The sequence below is a fragment of the Schistocerca piceifrons genome, chromosome 2 (genome assembly GCF_021461385.2).
Source record: "Schistocerca piceifrons isolate TAMUIC-IGC-003096 chromosome 2, iqSchPice1.1, whole genome shotgun sequence".
NCBI lineage: Eukaryota > Metazoa > Arthropoda > Insecta > Orthoptera > Acrididae > Schistocerca > Schistocerca piceifrons.
In genome coordinates, this window is record NC_060139.1 from 842,747,875 (window position 1) to 842,761,471 (window position 13,597).

Here is a 13,597-nt window from a genome sequence, read left to right on the forward strand (position 1 = left end):
CCATTTGAAAACGATGCAGGAGCATCTTCATTGCCCCTGCAGAATGCGGCTGAGAATTGTCGTGAAGACGAAACAGCACAACAGTTATGTAATGTTAGCTGCATAGCTTCAGGCGAAATTTCTCACCAGGCCCTCGTACTTGGCGGCAGACACTATTTTCTAGACATCTTTACGCACTTACTGCGAGCTCAGAAATGAGAAGAGCGACGTGATGCTAACTGGGGTTATACTAGAGACACTACCCAACACATCTGTGTAAAGCTTTATCGGATTTTCATAGTCGTTTCCATTTCGCGACCGATCGGAGCTTACTTTCTGAACGCCCCTCGTATTCTGTAAATACACAAGGTTTTGTGTAAATTTCAACAACCAGAGAGAATGGATCAAATTAATCAAAATGTTGATGTAGCCTCAACAACACTTTCCTGTGCAACTGAAACAGTCACAATATGCAAAGTCAAGTCAAGGAAGAGCCATTAAACAAAATGACAACGTGAAAGCACATGTCGATGCGCCTTGCTGGCATCAATGGGTGCAATATCAGAAAATTAAAATAAATTGCAAATTTGATCTGAGATACATACATAGCATGCTTCAACGAAGGTGATGTGTAAAACCAATGGGTTCAAATGACATAATGATTACATCGAGTGAGGTGGTTTGGAGTGTCACTGGATACTATGCACATTATTCACACTTGCATATGAAGGGGGATCTTAACACACTGTGGACAGGTCCTGAGTTTACTCGAGTTTTCTATACGCCATCTGTAGATGCCACCTGCTGTGATATTTTAACCACTTTATCTATTTAAGTGTTTACATCAGAAGTCAATGTATTAAACTTTATTGCCTTCATGTACTTTTTGCTTACTTAGCATTTTGATATGTCAAACAGTACCCTTTAGTCTCGACATTCCTCCTGCTTTCAGCGAAAGTGCTATTCAGGAAATGAACAAATGTGAAATACTTTAGGAGTTTTTTGACGACAATTACCAGTGACGGTCACCTCACTAGAGCTGCAAAGAAATGTAACATGGCAGCATTTTCAAGCGACTCCAATAATAATGATGAAAGTGATTCTGTTCTTGTAAGTGATTCGTTCTGTGATAATGAAAACCTGTTTGAGACAGAATCTAAGTCTCACTCGGACACTGTCTATGACAGCACACGAGTGAGACACTGGCACCGTCTCTAATGTGTTACCACCAACTGCTGCATCCAGGAAGGTTTAGAGTCTGAGGTTACTGCCCTCCTTCAGCCAACTGTACATCACATTTCAGCAGAATAATACCAACCTACATGTGCGATGAAAGTGTGAGCCTTCTTGGAAGGATAGCAGCTGAATCTACTTCCTTCACATCCCATTTTGTCTAACATGTATAAAATGTCCAAGATAGGGGTTATCACCAACTTTTTCCTCACAGTTCTCCATTAACCACTGTTGACAGTCCTTGGGCTGTTGTGCAGAATCCAGCTGGGAGGAGATTCAGTACGAACATATCCAGTCCTATTTTGATTCCATGCTATGACTTTTAAGAGGTTTTAACTGTGGTACATGTTACCTCCGTACCTTACCTAATTATCAGACAGGAATTGTGTAAAATTCTATAGGCCTCAATATATGTTTATTACTACCAGTGTTGGCTCATGCAAAATTTTAACCATGTGCTGCAATATTACAAAAATAAACAGATTGTGTTTCACTGTGCCGTCGTGATAGGTAGACTTAATATTTTTGAGACCTTAGCTTTACCTAATGCAGTGAGATCAAGTATATTGTTTGTATGCTTATTATATCCACAATGCTTTGAATGTCCTCATATATCAGGTTTTTTTTTATGCCATCATCTGTAGTGTTTTGACTTGGAGGGTAGTACTCTTAACTGAATATGTTAATTTTACGTATATAAACTGAAATGTTTAAATATATTTAAATTTTATAATCAAATGTTTACCATTGTGAGGAATAAAAAGAAATGGAAAAAAAGTTTCAGTAGCACAAGGAATCGAACCAGAACCGATGAATTGTCAGCTGGTGTGCTTTAGCATTGGGTCAGGGAACCAATACATCAAATATTTCTCAAAAATCTCTCCTACTATACACTTGTACATTTCTTTACATGCAGTTTCGAAGAAACTAACAACCTGGCGCTGTGAATGACAGCACTCAGTGCCAGAAGGGATGATGTCACATTAGAGCACACGCATTGAAAGCAGTCAACGGTGTCCCTTCTTTGAGTTGATCATAAGGTCACTGACCATTTCAGCATCAGATATTGGTTTACAGTTATCACTGATAGAGTGCTACAAAACATATTTTCATCCATTTCATGTGCATACCAGAATGCATTAAAAGAGAAATGGCACAATTTAAGTGCAATATCTACCATGTGCTTTATTACAGTCACAAACAAATGAACAGAGCTGGAGTAAGATTTTATGGGAAAATCTCACAGAAAAATAGATTATATTACTACTAGAAACATGAGAGTAAGAAAATATGTGAAAGGTACCTGCTCTCTCCTTGTTCAAGTCTACAGTACACAAGAACAACAATAAACAACATATTGAAAAAGATAAAAATCAATGGAAAACTTGTAAAGAAATCCAGCCAGTATCTTATTGATGCAATTTTTTACTTTGACAGTGTACAACCTGAAGTACTGTTTCATTATCAGCAGATTTGTTACAAGGGAACCTTCACAGCAGTCAACACGCAAGAAATGTTTAACTGTGAATTTTGCCGATTTCCGTTGCATACAGGCGCAATGAAGTAATACCCATATGTACATGTAAACATGTGGAAATTACTTCATGTTACAATGTCATATACAAGAGAAATCCACAAAATTCGGAAATATTTGTATCTGGTACACAGGTTCTTGCACAACTAAAGCCATGATGCTGAAGCTATGCTTTGTAATGTCCAGTGGTGAAGTAAAAATGTCATCAATACGACAGCAGATTGAGTTTATTAAATTTTCCATTCATTTTACAGTCCCGGTTTAGCCAAGAAAGGCCACTGCGGCTACCATGAAAGAGGTAGCTGAATCCATTGTATTCATTTGCTAGTAACATTTTATTACCCGATTCTGAAATTAATTATACATTAAGAACTTTGACAGATGGCCTAATCAGACTTGAGCTAAACACAAATAAAACTATAATGGTCATAGATAAATTACAGCCCAAATGTCAGAAATAAAATCAAAGTGAAGTAGTACTTGAAAATGGGGATTAGTATACGTGATACCGCACCAATCGAATGATGTCATCAACATGGTGATGAAATGACCACTAACTGAAGTCAACTACATCGGGCAAATTTTAGCAAAATAAAATCTGACAAACCAGCTGACCTCCAAGGATGCAGATGAACTTTGCACCATGAGTTTTCTTGTTAGTAACATTTTCAAATAAATTAAAACTTTAAAACAACAGATCCCAGTGGATTTTTAATGAGCATGTTGCTACGAAATATGCAATGTATACTGGTATTAAAAACAGCATGTCTTGACACATACACTGGCTTCACCAACTCACAACGTACCTAGAACTCGGGCTACATTACAGATCTTCAATCTGTAACCACAACTTACACCATAAAAATTAATATTGATACAAAGTAAATATAAATAGACAGTTATCTTTCTATTTATGGACATACACTATTTCCAACACCATATCACCTTAGTCACAAGACAAAGCTGACATTTAAAAAAAAACTGACATAAGCTTTGACTTGCAGTTAAGATGATATGGTCCTTTTTTCCGTTCCATAGACCCAAAAAATGAGATGATTCTCGTGAGTGTGGAACATGTCAGGAAGTGTAACATAAAGACCTAAAACATTTGAATATAATACTTACTACCCTGATTATTTGTTAGGAGACAGTCGAAATAGGTTAATACAATGCAGTAAACTGGAACACCTAATATTTACAGAATTAACACAGGGTCAAAATTTATCATAGCCAAAATACCTAATCTTGACTGTTGTGACCAATTGTTGCCAAAACTGAAATCTAACAGATATTTTTACTTTTGCTGGCTTAACAGTCTCTGTTAAGATACTCATCTATGGAGTAGAAGGAGATGCCTATCAAAAAGTCTTCAAACTGTTTAAACTATGCTTTATCTGAAACCAATTTTTTTAATGGTTGCTGACAATTTATTGAAAATGTGTGTTCCTGAATATTGCACCCCTTTTTGGACCAAGTTAAATGATTTTAGGTCTTTATGTAGATTGTTCTTACTCCTAGTATTGAGCTATTGATTGGAAACAGAGATGTATTACTTGCAACAAATTTCATTAAGGAATAAATGTACTGAGAAGCAGTGGTTAGAATACAATGTTCCTTGAACAGGTTTCTACATGATGTTCTTGAATTTACGCCACAAATGATTCTTATCACACGTTTTTGCATCCTAAAAGCTTTTGCTTGGTTTCATGAGTTGCCCCAGAATATGACCCCTATGACATAATAGAATGAAAGTAAGCAAAAAGGCAATTTTTTTATATTTATATCTCCTACATCTGACGCAATTCTCATGGTAAATACAGACTTGTTTAGGCGCTTGAGCAATTCTGTGGCACACCCTTCCCAAATGAATTTATTTTCGAGTTGTAATCCCAGAAATTTAACACTGTCAACCTCTTCGATCTGCATGTCTTCATATGTTATACTCATGCTGGAAGGAAATCTCTTGTAGGTTCTGAACTGCATTTAGTGCGTCTTCTCAAAGTTTAATGACAGTGAATTAGCTATAAACCACTTTTTAATGTCAGTGAAAATTTGATTAGCAGCTGTTTCTAAATCTGTACTTGACTTGCTACTTGTTGCAATGTTTGTAAAAAAAAAAAAAAAAAAAAAAAAAAAAAAAAAAAAAAAAAAAAAAAAAAAAAACCAACCTTGGCGTCTGGCAATGTAACAAATGAGAGGTCATTATTGTATACAAGAAAAAGCAATTGATCCGATATGGAAACACCACATGTAATTAATTCCCAGTCAGATGAAGTCTGACTGCTTACTGCTCAGGTATTTCGCTATGGCACCCTTTGTTTCCTGTTAGATAGATAAGACTCAAACCATTTCACAGCATTGCCAGTGACACCATAATATTCTAATTTACTTAAGAGAATGCTATGGTTCACACAGCCAAAGGCTTATGACAGGTCACAGAAAATGCCAGTTTTGGAAATCATATAGGTGCACAGACAGAAAGAGAACAGTACATTGACAATTTCTGTTTTGTTTTGATATTAATTTCTGTAATGTAAATTGTGGCTGCATAGTGATCTGTAATGCACACAGGAGGTTGTCGTGACAAACTAGTTGGGTTAACTGAATCTGCCGATACCAGATGTCAGCTTTGACAAGCTACTATATAATGCAGAACACTACTCCCCTAAACAGATTGCATTTCCACCAGATTTACACTGAGGTTGCGAAAGTGATGGGATAGTAACACACATACACAGATGGCAGTAGTACTGCGTACATAAGGTATAAAATAGTAGTGCACTGGTAGAGCTGACACTTGCCCTCAGGTAGTTCATGTGAGGGGGTTTCCGATGTGATTATGGCAGCATGACAAATTAACAGACTTTGAATGCGGAATGGTAGTTGGAGCTACACACATGGGCCATTCCAGTTTGGAAATTGTTAGGGGATTAAAAATTCTGAGATACACAGTGTCAAGAGAGTGCCGACAGTACCAAATTTCAAGGCTTAGCTCTCACCACAGACAATGCAGTGGCCAACAACGTTCATTTAATGGCTGAGACCAGTGTTGTTTGCATTGAGTTGTCAGTACTAATGCATGAAACAACAACAAAAGGCAATTTGGGACTTAGGAGAAACATATGCATTAGGACTGAGCGGCGAGATTTGCTGTTAATGAGCTGTGGACAGCATATGCCGATGCGAGTGCTTTTATTAATAGCATGACATCACCTGCAGCGCCGCTCTCTTGCTTGTGTCCATAAAAGTTGTACCCTAGATGATTGGAAAATCATGGCCCAATTTCAGTTGCTAAGAGCAGATGGTAGGGTTCGTGTGTGGCACAGACCCCACATAGCTATAGACCCAAGTTGTCAACAAGCCACTGTGCACTCTGTTGGTGGTTCCTTAATGCTGTATGCTGTGTTCATATGGAATAGACTGGGTCCTCTGGTCCAACTGAACTGATCATTGAGTGATAACGGTTATGTTCGGCTACTTAGAGTTCATCTGCAGCCTAACATGGACTCCACGTTCCCTAACAACAAAGGAATTTTTATGGATGATAATGCGCCATATCACCAGGCCACGACTGCTCATGATTGATTTGAAGAAAATTCTGGTCAATTTGAGACAGTAATTTTGGCACCCATTTCACACAACATGTATTCCATCGAACATTTATGTGAACAATTAAGGGGGTTAGTTCATTCACAAAATGCTGCACTGGCAACACTTTCGCAGTTATGGACAGGTATAGATGTAGCATGGCTCAATATTTCCACAGGGGTCTTTCAACAACTTGTTCAGCCCATACCATGCCAAGTTGCTGAACTATGTCAGGCAAAATGAAGTATCCCATGACCTGTCACCTCGATGTATATACGTATAGTGAACATGAGCTAAGCCGATTGTTTGCTTTATTTACTAGACTTAAGTTAAGTTCATTCTGTTACGCCAATAGGACTGTTAAGAATATAAAAAGAATATAATAGCAATTACTAAAAGTCTACAGAAACAGAATATTTCTTTCAAAAAGTGATGAACTTGATAACACTTAAGAAAAAATATTTAAATCATTTGTTATTAGTAATTTAAACTATAACTTTGAGTCCTGGACCCTTGGAAAAACCTAGAAGTATACTGAAAGCAACAAAGAATGAAATATGACACTCTACATGGGGAGAAAATCCAGTGACTGAGTATTAAAGAAAATGAATAAGAACAGGATTACGTTTCACACAACAGACACTCAAGCCTAACAGAACCTGGTTAACTCTTCAGGAGAGACTAGCAAATAATTTGGGGCGGGGGGCTAATGCGAGAGGTGACGGGGATATGCATAAGGGGGGGGGGGGGGGACGGCGGCTAATGCGAGAGGTGAGGGGGATATGCATGGGGGAGGGGATTGGGTAATATAGGTTGCAAAATATGGCAAACTTATGTACATTTTGGTGGTTTCTTTCAATCAGTTCAGTCACATTCTGCGGTATCGCAGGATGTTATTCTTTCCAACATCTTCAGCCGACTGTTCCCCATAAACCATAAAATACATACACCGCTGAAAGGAAGTAAGAACTTCGGTGTTCGAAATGTCAAACTTATCAACAAGCGTTCAGAGCAGTGTTTTGAGTCGATTAGTTTCCAAAAAGGCGATTAAAAAAGATAGACTTCTTTTTAACTTAATAATGGTACTCTGTTCAACCGAAAACGTCACATTTCGCTATACTTCAGCACAACAAACCATTTAAAACATGTTTTGCAGTGATCTTTAACGCGGTTTATCACTGAATGTTTTTGTAAAAAACAGGGGTAAATAGGAAATCCATCGAATACGATATTTTTTAAGTGTTACGAAAGTATGCAGTTTACACGATACGCTGTATTAAAGATCTACCCAAAACATTTTCAGTGTAAGTTGTTGCACTTAAGTGTCACGAAATGTGACATCGTCGGCTAAACACGGTAACCTACGATAGCAAATAAAAAATAAATTGCCACTGTAGAACGACAGCCAAAACACGGAATTTAAAGCCACTTTTGTATACTAATTACATGTAAAACAAAGTGAACTTACGGTGCACGAATAAAACTCTCGAGGAAAACCCGAAAAATTGTGTCTCGTACTCTCCTTTCAACAATGCTTGGCTGTCTAGATATTGTGGAGGATCCATTTAAATTACTCTGTACGATTACAAAAAACAAACTTTACGTGTTGACAAGCATTTTAGATACTAAATCATCACACACAAAACTGGTGGTTTGCAAGCCGTATACAATCTTGAAGTAACAGTCACAGTTGTTATCAACGGCACATACTCCTCGTACCACTGACTATTTCAGACTGCAAACTAGGTTGGATAAACATACAACCAAATCAAAACACCACCCAAACAAAACTGGCGGTTTGAAAGCCATAGATAATATATGAGTTGAAAGTCGAAGAAACTATCGATAGTTCGTAGTCTCATAGCTATTACCAATTAATCCCAGACTGCAATATGTCAGCAGTTCGCACGGAACATCAATATAAAGGTGGATTCACACTTGACGGAACCTCACCGCCATGTCCGTCACGTCAAAAGATTCTCCTCCTTTGTTCAAAGGGTGGTATTCACATACGCCGTCACGGAACGTCATGGACACGTCACGTCACGGAGAGGTTTCTCGGGAATCAGACGGACCACAGTGAAGCCTACTTGGCAAGCAGCTGTAACAACTCATCTCTGGAATTTTTGTAAAAGTTATTAACAAGTTCGATGACAAACACAATTAAGACGCCGCATACTATTTTGCGACTGTAGATATACATGTTCACAGATAATTTTTGTAGCCTCGATGCTATTGTTCAATATGCAAGACCGTTATGTGAACGAGGGATAAATAAAAATCTACTTCGCCGACAGTCCTTCACTGCCGGAGAAAATCCGGTTAAAAGTGACAACAGAAAGCTTATTTTTGTGTATTACTGAAACTGTCCGATTATGTTTCCTGTGCAGTTCTTATAGTCCCGTAATTCCCACTCATTGCGACGCTTAAGTTTGAAATTTGGCTAAAAGGAGCATACAACCTACCTCTGTGATGATGCATAAGTGTGGCAGGCTCTGACGTTGCTCTTGGGTTCGACGAAGCTTCAAATAGCAACGCGTCGGCATATGTGTACAAAAGGGCACAGCTCAGAAATTCATATGACGTGTAAGGTGGGTTAATGATGTCACACTGGCACCAAATAAAACCACAATTCTGCCCCTTGCCGCCGAGGACGTGTCAAACGATGGGAAGTTCGTCACAGCCCCTCTTACCCAAATTTCAACCTTTTTTTTTTGTTTTATGCCTTTGCGATGGAGGTTAGAACCATGACACCCAGCTTTGAAATCACGCGGTTTTCTTATGGGTGACATAGGAAAGCATTTCAGACACGTTGCCATTCAGAACCGACGAGAAAAGATCTCAGGGACGGCTTAAAGGACCTCCCTGGGGCGTTGATTCCCACTCATCTCGCGGTTCAAAACGATAGTTCGCAGTGCGATGAGGAACAGGAAGATGTTCTTGTCGACCTCTGAGACCCTCAGACGTTTCAACTCTTCTCTAAGGACATTGCAGGGCTCCCTTCTCATGAAACGTGATCTGACTCATTTGGAGTGCAGCACAACCACAATTTTTACTTTTGTGTACAGGCTGGAACCACTAGGGACCATTCAACACCGTTTGAGGAAATTTCAAGTATCAAAGAGTGCTTATGCTTTTTCACTCATCCTTGTCCATTACTTGTGCAGTCTGATAATTCCATTTGAGATGATTTCGAACAGTCACACCCAGAAACTTGACGCATGTTACCGCTTCCAAAAACTGGGCATTTATTTTATACTCATACATTAATGGGGATTTTCGCCTTGTTATACACAGTAGCTTACACTCATTAATATTGAGAGATAACTGCCAGTCATTACACCACGCATTTATTTTCTGCAAATCCTCATTGATTTGTTCACAACTTTCGTGTGATATTACTTTCCTGTAGACTACAGCATCATTGGCAAACAGTCTAATGCCGCTGTCAATACCATCAACCAGATCGTTGACGTAAATCGTAAAAAGCAGCGGACCTATTACGCTGCCCTAGGGCACACCTGAAGTTACGCTTGTTTCTGTTGAAGTCTCCCCATTCAGGACGACATACTGCTCCCTGTCTGTTAGAAAACTTTCTGTCCAACCGCTTATGTCATCAGATAGACCGTAAGCGCTCACTTTTTAGAGCAAGCGACAGTGCGGAACTGAGTCGGACACCTTTCGAAAGTCGAGAAATATGGCATCAACCTGGGAGCTCGTGTCTACAGCCTGTTGTATATCATGCACAAAGAGAGCCGGCTGTGTGTCGCATGACCACTGTTTCCTAAAACCATGCTGGTTTCTGCAGATGAGCTTCTCAGAGTCTAGAAAGGTCATTATGTCTGAACACAAAATATGTTCCATGATTCTACAATAAATAGATGTCAGTGAAATTGGCCAGTAATTATTTGCATCCGATTTTTTACCCTTTTTATAGATTGCTATGACCTGGGCCTTCTTCCAGTCCCGTGGGACTTTCTGCTGTTCCAATGATCTTTGATAGATGATGGATAAGAATGGTGCTATATTTGTAGCATAGTCAACATATAACCTTGCGGGGATACAGCCTGGGCCAGATGCCTTCCTGGCGTTCAAGGATCTTAACTGCTTTACAATCCCAGATACACTAAACACTATGTCAACCATCCTTGCATTTGTTCGATGAATGAAAGGGGGAATAGTGCTGCAGTCCTCTACCGTAAACGAATTCTTGGAAGCTGGGTTTAGAATTTCGGACTTCTGTTTATCATCATTCATTGCATTACCCATACTGTCAGAAAGATAAGGTATTGAATTATTTGTAGCGTTCATCGATTTTATGTACAACCAAATTGTTTTGGGATTATTTTGAGAATCTACAGATAAAATATTACTTTCAAATTCATTAAAAGAATCTCTCATTGACCTTTTGACAGCTGCTTTCATTTCGCATAATTTCTGTTTGTCAGGAGGGCAGTGACTACGTTTAAAACGACTGTGCAATGTTTGTTGTACCAAGGTGGATCCTTTCTGTCCCCTATATTTTTCCTAGGCACATACTTCTCTAGTGTGTGGTAGACAATACCTTTAAATTCTGACCAAAGATGCTCAATATCTTTGTGTCCCATGGTGAATGCTTGGAGTGGTGTAGCAATTTACAAGTTAACAAGAACGATAGGGCCTGATGGTCGCATATATTTTTGTGTGTTTAGCTCGAAAGAAATATTCAAACTTTTTAAAGGACCAAATTACAGCCAAACTCTCGAACCCTGCACTGTAACTGAATATGAACATTCAGCTTCAGATAAGGTGTGGCTGATGAAGCTAATTACTTTAGGGTTGAAATTTCCCTCTTCTTCAACCATTTGGAAAAGGCATGCATCCAAACCTTGAGAAGATGCGTCTGTGCATAAAGAAAAATCCTTCTTCATGTCGGGTTGAGATAAAATATTAGGATTTAATAAGGATTGCTTGATGTTCTCGAAATCGGTTTGACATTGCTTGTCCCATAACCAAAAACTGTTTTCCAGAGAAGATTGATTAAAGCATCACTGTTTGTAAGTTGTTTAGGGATGAATTTCCTAAGAAATGAGACTAGGCCTAAGTATGCCTTTTAACTGCCTCTTGCTTTGAAGTACAGGGCAGTTCCTAATGGTATCAAGTTTTTTAGGTTCTGGCAGTTTGCCTAACGAAGAGATCATGTGTCCTAAAAATTTTAGCCTTTCTTGTCTGAAATTAGATTTCTTGAAATTTGCTGTTACACCATATTAGGGAAAGCGGCTCAATACTCGTTCAGTTGATCTTAAGTGTTCTACCCAAGTGGGTGTAGCGACTATAGAGTCGTCCACATATACTGCTACCTTACTCAAAAGTTCAGGCCCTAGCACTTTGTCCAGTGAAGAGATAAATACACCTGCTCTTATGTTCAATCCAAATGGTAATACTTGAAATTCGAAGCTCCTGCCTCCAGATACGAAGGCAGTATACTTCTGACTTTTTCATGTAGTTTTATTTGCCAATATGAGGACCATTGATCAGTTATAGTAAGAAATTTTGCATCATCAAATTTCATAAGCTGTTCCTCTAAATTGCCTGGACGTGTTTGGACTGGTACAATAATCTTATTAATGTTATGTGCAATGAGGACCAAGCTTACCTTGCTATCTGGCTTCCTCCTGGCCAAAATAGGACTACAATAAGGGGAAAATGATGGTTATATTATGGCCCATTCAAGCATCCTGTTAATGTCTTTTCTGACTGCTTCCCTCTTTGTCCAGGGTATCAGGTATGAAGTAAAACAAAAAATTTCGTAATGATATAATTCCATTTTGTACACAAAATCCTTAATTATTCCTTTTTTTTCAATTTCATGTTTATAAGCAAAAAACAGTTTCCTAATTTCGGCTTGGGCAACAGCCTTGCCGCAGTGGATACACCGGTTCCCGTGAGATCACCGAAGTTAAGCACTGTCAGGCATGGCCGGCACTTGGATGGGTGACCATCCAGCTGCCATGTGCTGTTGCCATTTTTTGGGGTGCACTCAGCCTATTGGTGCCAACTAAGGAGCTACTCGAACGAATAGTAGCGGCTCCGGTCAAAGAAAACCATCATAACGACCAGGAGAGCGGTGTGCTGACCACACGTCCCTCATATACACATCCTTCACTGAGGATGACACGGCGGTCGGATGGTCCCGATGGGCCACTTGTGGCCTGAAGACGGAGTGCTTGAGTTCGGCTTGCTGTTCTTGAGACAAGCACCTTGATTCACTTACCTTTGTCTTTATTGTGCCGACGTTTACCTCTTCTGCTGCAGACTGTTTGTTATTGCATGTGTTGACAAACATAATATGGGACTTACCAACTGAAACTCAAAGTTGTGAGTAATTTCAGTTTTACAACTATTAGTACTTCCTCTGATTAGGTCTATTGCAAATAAATGGTTATTTACAGTGAAATGATATTGGCCCTTTCCTATATCAATTTCTATTTGGTATGTCCTAAATCTATCCACAGTGATTAAACAATCAACTATTAATTTCTCTACTATCAAAAAATTGCATCATTCAGAAAATTGTCCTGATTCGATGGGAATGAAGGCCTGTATTTTGACTCTTTCCGATTTCTGACAAGTGGCAGCTTGTACCTTGTAATTTTGCTGTGGGAGTGTGGCTATACGTCCCCGTTTCTTCAGTTCTTGACAGAATATTTGTGACTTCAAATTAGTCGTAACACCTGTGTCAAGCATGTTGGGTACACAGAGGTAAAATATTTTAACTTTAATAGTAGCTTGTACCTCATCCTTTGTCAAGTTTTCCTGTGTACCCTCATTACCTTGATACAAATAATCTCTCATGTCGCTACCATGATCGAATCTGATAAAGCAAATGTCGACCAAGCTGATGCTCCCACTCTCCTCCCAGGTCACAGAACGGGGGCATACTGTGACCGGTTCAAGTTTTCCAGCGTCACGGTGGCATCGGTCTCTGGGTTAGGCGTAACTTCTACTATATGGACTGTTGGTGTTTGATTACGCCAGTTAGTATCCTGTGAGGCTCTCGACTGAAATTCTCTTTCTTTTTGCATCTTATTCGGCATATGTGCGTCACTTTGCTGGCCGAATTCCGCTGTCTGTGGATTATTCGGCTGTCTGGTATTGTTTTGTGTTTTCCAATCGATGGGCTGATTACTGCTGGTAGCTTGTGTATGTACATATTGTACAGGATGGCCATACGGTACTTGCCTGTGGCAGTTGTTTTGTTAAATTTTTGCCCATTTCTTTTAG

At 39.1% G+C, this 13,597-nt stretch overlaps 1 protein-coding gene and 1 pseudogene across 3 annotated transcripts in view; one reads left to right on the forward strand and one right to left on the reverse strand.

Annotated features, from left to right (window-relative positions):
* LOC124776211 (protein MIS12 homolog) overlaps positions 1 to 8,155 on the reverse strand; it is a 41,051-nt gene extending 32,896 nt beyond the window's left edge. Inside the window, exon 1 of one of the 3 annotated variants that reach the window (XR_007015604.1) lies at positions 7,803 to 8,155. Coding sequence is in view for 1 of the 3 variants with exons in the window: in XM_047251061.1 (XP_047107017.1) it covers positions 7,803 to 7,899 (97 nt within the window). In the remaining 2 variants the exon portion in view is untranslated. The remainder of the gene's footprint in view (positions 1 to 7,802) is intronic. The other 2 variants (XM_047251062.1, XM_047251061.1) reach the window with 2 other exon arrangements.
* A 4,066-nt stretch (positions 8,156 to 12,221) lies between these two features.
* LOC124778207 lies at positions 12,222 to 12,338 on the forward strand (annotated as a pseudogene).
* The last annotated feature ends 1,259 nt before the right edge of the window (positions 12,339 to 13,597 follow it).